General features: G+C 43.8%; 1 protein-coding gene across 1 annotated transcript; it reads right to left on the bottom strand.

The window, feature by feature from the left end:
- Window positions 1–535: 535 nt before the first annotated feature.
- Window positions 536–9,065, bottom strand: ciartb (circadian associated repressor of transcription b). Its single transcript, XM_085282212.1, has 6 exons — window positions 8,911–9,065; window positions 6,368–6,830; window positions 5,946–6,021; window positions 5,355–5,433; window positions 3,577–3,706; window positions 536–2,198 (listed from the first exon to the last, which is right to left on the bottom strand). Exons 2-6 carry the CDS (start codon window positions 6,788–6,790, stop codon window positions 1,806–1,808), a joined length of 1,101 nt encoding a protein of 366 aa, XP_085138338.1. The 5' UTR covers window positions 6,791–6,830; window positions 8,911–9,065; the 3' UTR covers window positions 536–1,805.
- Between the last annotated feature and the right edge of the window lie 2,045 nt (window positions 9,066–11,110).

An 11,110-nucleotide genomic window follows, 5' to 3' on the forward strand; every position in this document is an offset into this window, starting at 1 on the left:
TTCACTTTGCCTGTACAGCACAACTGAGGCAAAGAAGATGAAACCCTACCCTGCAAACAATAAATCTTTTTATTCCCTCAGGAAGTAGGCTCGCTTTGAGTGACTCACCCTGTAATTGGCCCAACTACGACATTAATCAGATAGCACTCTTTTCTTCTTTCTTTGGGGGGTCTTTGATGCATAATTGAGCAGGTTTAGCTCTTGGTTGAGAATTATTTTCAGGCCATTGTGTATATTCTTTTTGCTTATACGTCACCCTTTGAAAGACCTTTGGTGAAAACCAAGTGTGTCATATTGAATACCTGGATTTTTATCAGGTTTTGAGACCTCTACATCATCAGTGTGATTGTTTTTCCCTGAAGAGCTGGAATAAGTTGTAGTAGGCAACAAAAATCTGTAAATTAATACTCATATATAGTTTGATGTTTAAATTCTTCTAATAAAGATTTGTCAGAAGGTTCAATAAACACACTAGTGTTTCATGGTTTAGGCTTTACAGTGTTAAGAAATTTCACAACAGAAGAATCTGTAGCCATTTGTTTTGCATCAAACAAATATAACCACATTTATTTTGAAAGTATAAAATTTCACACTGTGAAGGCCACTTTTCAGGGTAAATTGACAACCTTCCTGTAAGATTTACACAGACAAAAAAGCTTGTCCATCTCTCCGCTGGTCCAACATACTGTCCAGTTCTGTGGCAAAAAAAAAAAGGAAAAAAAAGCTATTGTTCTGCTTCACCACAGAAAATAGTTGGCGAGATCTGAATAACTTACTCAAAACAGGAAAACGGCAGGAGAGTGAGAATTCCTGATTTGTACATCCCACAGAGGACAGAGGAGCAAGGTTTCCAAACGGTTCTCTCTCTTTCTCTTTATTAAACCAGCTTACAGGCACAGCTTGACGTTACAGGCACTGTTTGCCTTCTACTGGGAGACTCGAAAAAGAAATCTGCAGTTGACATTCTTTACACTGGCACCAGTCAGGCCACGAGAGCATCCCCACTGAGACAGCATCCTCCGTTTGTAGAAGAGGGGAGACTTTGCACTGCAGACCTTGTCGTCAGAGGCCATTTGGTGGCTCACCGTAGCTCTGTCGAGGTGTCCTTACTTTGAGCATAGTTCACATTCTTACTCACTAACCGTGACGTGGTGCTCGCTGAGGTAGAACAGTTGTACCAAAAGAGTTATTTATAAAGAATACAAATGAGTAACAGTCACATCAATAAACTTAAGAGTGGAGTCATGGGAGGGGAGGGGAACAACATCACATTTCACCCACATTTTCAGCACAACAATATGTAGATCACTGACATATCTTCCTTCCTTTCAGCACAAACCTTTCCTTCAGTTCTTTCCCTTTCACTCGTAATGGCAGCTTCACAGATACTCAGACTGTATTTTTTTTTCTTTTTTACATCTACAAGCCAGTGCGAACAAATTCAGTTGTGAAAATACTTTCTCCGGTATCACGGCATGTGAAATTTATCCTTCCAACTCTCACACACGCTGTTGAAGAGTGCAAAAATAAAAAGAGAGAAGAGGGGGGAAAAAAGAAGAGATAAGTCAACAAAAAGGGAAATAAAGCAGATAGTTGTCGTGTTAGAGAGGGTACACCGCCGTACAGAAAAGTCACATTGTTCATCGACACCGCTTCCATATTAAAAGAGGAATCGGTAACATCCCTTTTGAAGGCTCTCATCTCTCCTGAAGGCTGGAATGAGCTAAGTGAGCTGATTGGCTCCCTGCAGGGTGGGCAAGGCGGGGCTCCTCTGCGCGCTGCTTACATCGAGCCCTCTGTGTGGACTAGGACCAGCTGCTGTCCGTCAAACGCCCTGTTCCCTTACGTGTGATGATGCTGTCCGTCGATTTTAGAAGCCTCTCTAGACAGGGCGCGTTGATTTTGCCCGGCGGCGGGCCTCTGGGCACCAAGTTTGTCTTAGTTTGGCTGTCTGTGCTGGAGGACACGGCGCTGTCCTGCGTTAGGTCTCTGTCACTGGGGGTCAGCAGGGGCCTGGGACCAGCCTGGGCCTGCTCTGCTGTGGGAGAGCAAATGGGTGACGTGTGGAGCCACTTCAGATTATTGGCAGAGTAAGCTCCAGGAGGAGTGAGATCTGTGACTCTCAGGGCTTTGGCGGTGGCTGGAGGATCGCTAGTAGTGATGGCGCTCGCTGCTGCAGATGTGGTAACTGGAGACAGCTGTTGAGTATGACAAAAAAGTTTTATTATTCAGCGATGATTCTAATTGATTACCAAGACCTAATTTTCATTTGCTGTCCATCTAGTTATTATAAGGACCCTGAAATATAAATAATATATTCATCGTGCAGAAATCTGAGTGAGGCCCAGATAATGGAAGGGCTGAAAGCAACACTAAAACGGTAAATGGTTTGATCTTTTATAGCGCTTTCCTACTCAAGCACTCAAAGCACTTTATACCACAAGCACTTTTCTCCTCTAAGTGCTTTCCATCGAACGTTCACACTCTGATCAAGCCACCAACCTTCCGAGTAGCTGATGACCTGGTTTACCTCCTGAGCTACAGCCACCCCTAAACACACTGCAGGAGCCATAAAAATGGCCCGAGAGCAAATAAGCCCCAAAATCTGGGTGGGGCGCTGCAACAACCCGAACACACATGTACACAGTGTATTAGCGCCTCAAAATGATTTAATTTCCTCTGTTTAATATCTAACATTAGGGGTAAACACTGGCATTAATTTTGAGTTTTGTTTCTAAAATATTCTCTCTGAACCGTAATTTGGCCTCCACTAATTCTTGAGGATCTTGTTGTTTAGTTACTAGAAGCCCCAGCTTGTTGAAAAGCTACTTATTTTGTCTGCCATCTGGTGCCGGACACTAAGTGTCCAATGAGATGTTTTTATCCAGAAAGTAAATAACACGCTGAAGAGCGTGGCAGGAATAAGACCAAAATTATGAGCACGGTTCTGAGGGCGATAATTCTCTGTGTATTTGTTTAAACACACCATCTTTAGATAATCCGTGAGAATTCCCCCAGTTTTCTTTTCTCACACGTAGCACAGAGCAAGACATAGTCTGCGTTCAGCCACGCTCGCGCTACTAGAAATACTTGAATTGGGAACCTCCTCCGATTGAGCTGCACCACCTGCATAATTTACACACTGTAGCAATCAGACTTGGTAGTAGGGATCTGGTATGAGCAGTATCGATCATAGTGGGTGTAGTCAGTTATAAAGAATAAAAAAAACCTAATGTAGATCATAAAATCCTGTTCATGACAGGGTGTGTCGGGACTAATTCCTCACCAATTAAATGCAAAGGAATGTTCTAAAGTATCCTGACCTTTCTTATCCCCTTAGGGACACTCCTCCAAAATTACCTTTTCTCCTCTGTCATTGTTCTTAGTGAACCTGAGACTGCAGTAATACCTCAGTAAAAATAGCTTTTAATCCTCCTGTCCCTGTTCCAGACCTGTGATTAAATAATAATAGATATTTTAGTCGCTCTTTCACTGCGTCGTCACCATATGTTCTTGGCAGCGGGATTTATCTAGGCGAAGAGCTCTTACACAACAGCTTCTTTTTTTTAACTTTACCTTCAGTTTCTTGGTGGGAGCAGCTTCCTCTGTTTGGGTGACAGTGAGTGGGTGTTCTTGAAGCTTTACATTAGGGAACCAGCTCTTCAGCATTTCTTCCATTTTAAGAATGATATTAATGTACTTCTCCCTGGAAGCAGAGGTGAAAAAAAGAAAAGAAAACGAGAGTGAGAGAGAGCTATTTACTCAAGCTATCGCGCGCGAATCTGAGTAATCGAGCAAAAATCTTGGTAACCTCTTCTCTGAAATCTACCTCCCCATCAAGCTCGCACAGGAAATATGCACTCTTGAAAAGCAAGCGAACACATTCGCTCGCTCAACAAAGCCTGCTCTCCGTGTGTGGGGAGGGGAACATTGTCTTAAGTACATTTCTCACATGCTTTGAGCTCACACGTGGACTGGCGTATAATACTCCCGCTCGCCTCTAAATATAAACGCCAAAGCCACAACGTTCTCCCACAGCGTCAGTGTAAAAATAAAACAGTTGACGCAGTTCACGTCGGAGGTGGGCGCAGTCAGAATCCCCCTTAACTGCTGCCCGTCAGAACCAGATGGCGAGCGGGGATTAGCCTGGGCCGTACGATCGGGACCTTCCTGCTATATTCAGTCCAACCCATGTTAAATTCATGTGAAAGATTATCCGCCACAGTGGCTGCTAAAAAAAAGTCACTTTGATCCTATCTACCATTGTGTTGCTCCAGGGGCTGCCAGCTGGCAACACAGAGCAGACACCAGGAGAGACACGAGGGAGGGGTTTAGTCCACCTTCCAGCCTCTGCCCTGGCTGTCTGCAGGGAGGCTGCCACACCCACTCTTTGTTTCCCTTATGGAGGCAGCAGCTGGTGGGTGAGGGCTCCAATTAGTCTGCGCTAGGCTCAGGAGCACTTTGTCTAATATACCTTGATGCAAAGCCTTGTGCTAACTGCACCCCAAAGATTCCTATTCAGTTTCACAGCTAAACTGTACACGATGCCGGGATTTCGTTTCAGTGTAATCAAATAGTATTGATACGATCGCTGAGTGCAATCGCTCTGTGAAATTATGCTCTAAAGTGATTACTCAAATCAAAAACTCAAAACTTTCCAGCTTCTCAAATGTGACAGTTTCCTGTTTCCAGATAATTGAAACATATATTACACGAGTTTCTGGAATTTTTTGATAGCAACGTTCATCAGATATGGAAGTTTTCTATTCAGCAGTTAAGAAAATGCGCAAATGAATGGACAGATATTCTTTTTTATATGTGTGGGGAAAAAACTGCACTAAAAATCAGATCATAAGGACTTGAGAATTGGTAGTTTTTTTCCATTTAACAATGTGAAATATCAAAACATTTTAAATTTGACTGGGAAACAGGGACTATAAGAGTTTCTCCTTGAAAGGGGTGATAGCATATTCCATTATGCTGTCTGGCCGGTGGAGAGCTAATCACACAGACACAAGTGGGCCGCTCTCACAGTGAAGCCTGATACATTTTTAACAAGATGCCCAGCTTTAGTGAGAGGCAGCCATCTCTGCAGTAAATTTATCCTGAATGTGCGGGGGTAGCAGCAACCTGCTGTGAGCCATGTGTCAGAAACATAACGGAGACCACTTCGACCCACAGATAGCAAGCAGTATTGGGTAGCCCTTGTATATGTATGCTGGGGGATGCACTGTGGTTCTCACACGGGTTTGAAACCACAAGTGAAAAGAGCACACAGATTTTCTACGCTGACACATTTATGTCAAAGTACCGATTATCATTGTTTCATGTAGGGCAGAATGTGGGTCACCTACCCCATGTAGGGGTTCTGCAGAACACCCATGATCCTCTGAATCCGGTCCATGGCGACACTCTCCTGGAAACTGCTGAGTCCTGGCAAGAAGAAAGTTGTAGCATGAGCCACATGAACTGTGTTGACAGCAGGGCTGAGTCTGTTCAGCAGATGGGTAGTGTGAAATGTGTGTGTGAAGGAACAGACTCCCTGCTTCTGTGGCCAGGAAGTGCTGGGTCACACAAGGTTCGGGTTTGACTAAGATCCCAAACTAAGCAGTTTTTGCGCCCGCCTGAACACGGTGCTCTCTTTCAGAGATCCTCATAATGCCTATCTGACTCAAGAACTGCATCACTTTACACACACATGCGCACATATACAAGGAATGCTTGTGGTTAGATGACAGTCCTACGACAATGCATGTTTCAGACGTCTCGCGCTCATATCTCAAGGACACCTATTCCACAAAGACTTGCGTAGTCTATGCGCTCTATTGTTTTTTTCTTTCTGAGACAAAAGAGACCGTGAAAAACAGACTCAACTAAGACATTTTGTGTTCAATCAGGTTAATATCTTGTGTGTGAAGCAGAAGACATATTAAATGCTGACTTACTTTCTTTGTATCTCCCTGAACGAAGGCCATTCAAGATTGATGACAATGGATGAATGTAGCATTGTAACTCCATGCACTGAAAATAATAACAGATTTATTAGTGTTAGTGGGTAATAAAACAACTTAAAAACCTTTTCTGATAAGCTCATAATAAATCAGCCTCCCCCCAGTTCATTTTGTTATATTAATTGACAACAACTTTCCATGACTAACTAGCTTTGTTTGACTTAAGACAGAAAAAGTCAAGTTCTTTAGAAACGGATAGCAAATAGGGGAAGGTCATTTTTACTGGAAATGTCATGCAGGAAGCACTCTGTAAAACCACTACGGGAATCAGTCTGGGTGACAGGGTACGCGCTAGTTTTGCTGACACTGTCAACCACTGTCTGTGGAAAGCACACATGAACCACAGAGGCGCTCACCTTGCTGCTAAAAATTCTCTCTTTCTCTGACATGTTGGCAATGAGCTGCCGTTCTTTGCATTCGTCCTCTGTAGAGCCGCGGGGTCTCTTCAGTGCCTGCTGAGTGTTGTTGCCATTCATTCTTTCTCCTTGCTGTGTTTTACACAGTCCAGTGGCGGTGTCTCTGTCCCATTTTTCCATGCAGCCGGGAGATCCCCGGCTGGAGACCTCCCTGACCCCGCTCCAGTTACCGTCGCCCTCCTTCAAGTCGCTGCTCCAGCGGCAGCTGCTGTCAGTCGGGCCCAGGTGCGAAGAGGCACAGGGGGATAAAGGAGCTTCTGTCTGGCTGTGCTTTCTGGTACAGTCAGGCTCCTGCTCATTCTCATTATCCTCATTGTCGCTAGCCAGCCAGTCAATGGAGTTGTCCGAATCTGTAGCAGACATCCTCAGCTGCAGGGTCTAAATAGCACTGACCATCACCGACCTGACAAAGAGAAACTCACCGTTATTACATTGCAACAACACGAAACATATTAAAGGGAGCAGCGATAACAGATGCGGAGACGAGAAACAGTAAATTAAAAATTAACTACATCAAGGCCTTTAGCCAAAATAATCAAATGTAGTGTTCTCGAGCAAAAAGTCAAGAAAGAACAAAAAAACTCCAGCCAAGCAGAAATAACAATAAAGACAGAGGAGGGACAGCAGTGTACTCGGAGCAGATGGTGGCAGTGAGATAACAGTTGTTGGGACCACAATGACCTGTTTGTTTTGCAGATGCAACACCTGAGCCAGTAAACACAGGCCAGCCACCATCAAAAGCAAACAGCAAACGGTCCCGTGCCCCATCCAATACTCGGAGGGTGGTGGGTGGGAGGCTCACGTCATTTGTCCCTCCAAATTTTTTTCACTGCAACCCTCAAGCGTCTTCACATCACAAACAAACACATTTCTAAATTTCACAATTGCTACCCTGACTATCCCCCCCACCACCCTCAGTCCGCTTCTGTCAGCTGGCCTGCCAGCTGCTAGCACCAAATTCATTCATACACTTCGTTCGCTTGCTTATTCAAAGGGGCAGAGGTCTGCCACCATGACGACTAGTAGTTCGACGAACCGCAGACCTCCCATCAACACAAGTGACACTTGTGGGGTGAAAAAAGAGATTTAAGAAAATGGGAAGCGTTCTTCAGCAATGAACGCCTTCTGAATAAAAAAGAAAATCCAACTAAAGGCTCTTCACGGAGGCTTAATTGCAGTATATTCCCTCTGTGTTTATTACAAGAGGGGAAGTGAGAACAGCATTTTCAGCACAGAGATCATTTTAGGATTTCCAGAGTTAAGGACTGCCATGTCTCTTGCTTCCTGTAAAATTTGAGGGTAGAGGGGTTAATTGCTCCCTGATTCTTTGTCGCCTTCTGATCTTATTGTTACAGAGGAGGGGTGGAGCGGACATTTACTGATATACTGAATAAAACGCAAAACATATACATCATCATTGCTCTAAATCAAAGCAATGATTTACAGGAGCACGTGAGTATTGAGCGCCATAGAAGAGATTCAGCAAAGTCCCAAAGAATCTTGAATCTAATTCCAAGCTACTGCAATGTCAGTCTGTTTTGTGTTGTGTAATACTGTATTACACAACACAAAACATGCACAGACACTGCAGTAGCAAAAAGAAAATCTAATTTCTCTCTATAATTGTATAAAAGTCGCCCTTCTTATTAATATACTAACTCTAAATGAATCCAATAGCACTGAGAAAATATATCAACATATATGTGCCATGACTAGCTCCACGCTACTACTAATTTCTTTCTGTGATAAAAACAGCATACACATGGCGAGCTTACTAAATATTCACTTGCCCTGGGCCTTTGCATGCTCATATAGGCCTACAGTTATATTCTAATAACACTTTAAATAGCAGTAGGAGGTACTGATAACAGCTAACACCGTGGATTTCTGAATCAAAGGAAAGGTGGTCCCATAAAGCAATTTAAAAATATATATATACCAGTTAGCTTCCGCGACCTCGACGTCTACATCTACCTGTGTAGGTGGGGCACCTGAATAGAGATGCCCAGCGCTTAACACGTACGCCGATATGCTTGAAATATAAGAGAATATTTCAGATATTCACACGTCGTTATCTCTCGCCAGAGAAAACGCGCATAGGAAGATAAGGTGGCAGGTCTGATCTGTCCGCCTAAATGCGGGTTTCACATCAGTTGGGTAACAGACACAATATACTTCCTCATCAGTCTCAGTAAATTTGGCAGCATGCTGAATTTGTAAAATATAAATATATATATTTAAACAATAAAGAAAGAAATGAAACAGGAATACCAGTCCCTGTCACGGGAAGGCTACCATATCGCAGCACTAAACACAACCGCAAACTCTTTGTTTTTCTGACCAGGTTGTCTGTGTGAAATGCCTCTGGATGATTTAAAATAATAATATTACTAGGATATCGCTTAGTCCCCTCAGAAACACAAAGTAAGTGATATTTATCGGGAGGCTCTGGGCATTAAAAGGAGATGAGCATGGGTGCCTACCTTCTCAGGATGGAGCGGCTGGTCGTTCTTCCTTTGTTTAGCGGTAAATCCAGTAGGACTGTAGGCAGAGAGCAGCTGATGTGCTGGACGTGCGGCGTGAGAGAGAGGAGGCAGAACATCCAGTGATCGGCCCGTGTTGCTTCTCCCAAGGCAACGTGTCTGGGAGGGCGGGACTAGCAGGAGCATGCGCTCCCATTTGCTCCTCGAGCGGCTCCGACTGTCCAATCGGCTCCTCCGTTCAGTGCAGTCGCGGAGCAATAGGCGAGGCCGGTTTACATATGCAAATGACATGGAAATGACACAAACACGTGGACACGCGGATCGGTTTCATTTCAGCAGCTGGGTGAAAAGTCAAGCCAGGGCTGGCTGTGGTCATTCTACAGGCATTCTTGGGCATTATATCATCTGGATGATGATGCTTGACTTGAGGCATGTCAGTAAGCTGAGCGGCACTGCTAAAGGCGCAGTCAGCAATTTCAGGAACAAGTGTGAGAGTTAATGAGTTTGCCCAAGGACACTTCGGTAGAGTGTAGCAGGCACTTATTTTTGCACATTTAAAATATGTTTGCTAATGGTGGTGGTGTGGTGAGTGGGGGGGGGGGGGGGAGAAAGTAAAGGGCAACTGGTAAGATCGATTCACATGTATTTATTATAAGAAAGATTCTGTCCATGTAATATATATTATTAGGTCATTTCTGACATTTAAATCTGTAATATAAGGCTACTTTGTTATCGTTTAACGTTATAAAATGATAACACACTTAATTTGAATGACCTGCAAAGTAACTAGCTTTTAGAAAATAGAGGAGAAATAGACGAGAGAAAGTACCTGCTGCGAAACTATACAGTACTTGTGTAAGTACATGAATGCTTTCTGCATACCACAAGACATTACATAAGATGTCTCCAAGTTGTGAGTGACTAAGTAAATAATGCATTAAGATGAATCATTAGTGGAATTAGTCATTAATTGTTTCATTTTGCTTTTCTTGAGAAGGTAAATACACGAAACCAGAACCACTTTTCCACACGCAAAGCTGCTTCTTCTTGACCATAGCTCTGTATTTTTTTTAAATTTATAATTTATTTTTTTCTAGGCACAATGATGGTAAAACTGATGACTCATAGGACCTCTGTTTGACTGCATGAGAGAGTAGGATTAAGTGCCCTCTGTCAGAGGCCAGACAAGAATCCTGAGCTTGGAGCCAGTGAGTCACGAACCCTTTCACAGCAAACAGTGGTGGGGGGCGGGGAGAGAGATCACGTGCGCCCGGGAGACGCCCACCCAAAAAGCACAAACGGCCTGGTCTCCTCATCTCCCTCAGTTGACAATGCGGATAGACAGGATTTGAAACAAAACATTTCCCCCCCTTCTCTCTCCAGAGTAAACAGGTCACATGCGAAAAGGCTCCGCGAGATGTTTACAGAGCCGAGGACGCTGCCCAGACAGTTTTAACAACCGGGTGCAAATCTGTCTGAGATATAATGCAGAAGGACTTCTTGGACTGTCATCTTTGCCTTCTATAATGAGCTTGTACCATTGTAATTAGATTGAAAAGGCAATTTGTGGTCAAGTGATCATAGAGTAGCATATGTGGCTACTTTTGCTTTATGTGCTGCCGTCACAATGAAGATCAGGCAGGATGAGGGCACCAGCAAACACTAGCTTTGCTCTCTACGGATGAGCCTGTAATCACATCCTGCTGTGAAGAATGCATTCTAAAACCAGTCAAGGTGACACACCTACTGGCATGGTTAGAGATTCATTTTGAATTTTAATTGTCCTCTAAGTCACAGCGGTCTCTCACACATCCCACAAACAGCTTGTTGTTGTTCTGCTCCCCAGGCTCTGATCCCCTGGTGACCCCAGACTTTGTGACGACAGAGAGCTTCCTACAGCTTTCCAGCAAACTCTCATTTCCCTTATTTGTCTTAGAGGCTGTCACTGTGAAACATATATCCCATTCACCTCAAAGCACAGGAAACAGACATATCTGCATGCATTTGATGTTCAAAGAGCTTTTATTGGGCTCATACATTCAGCATTCTGAACCACGCACGCATGGCATCATACATATAGAAACCTTAGCCACAGATTGTCGTGAATGTTTCAGTATTTTGTGTACTCGCCAGGAATGCTTAAGTGTTTAACACGAATCCAATTCTACGGAGCCGTTCTCCAATTTTCACAATCTGTCAT

This window comes from Mchenga conophoros, linkage group LG7, assembly GCF_057382185.1.
Source record: "Mchenga conophoros isolate Kocher_MC1m ecotype Shallow Benthic linkage group LG7, M_conophoros_male_GT1.1, whole genome shotgun sequence".
Classification (NCBI taxonomy): Eukaryota; Metazoa; Chordata; class Actinopteri; order Cichliformes; family Cichlidae; genus Mchenga; species Mchenga conophoros.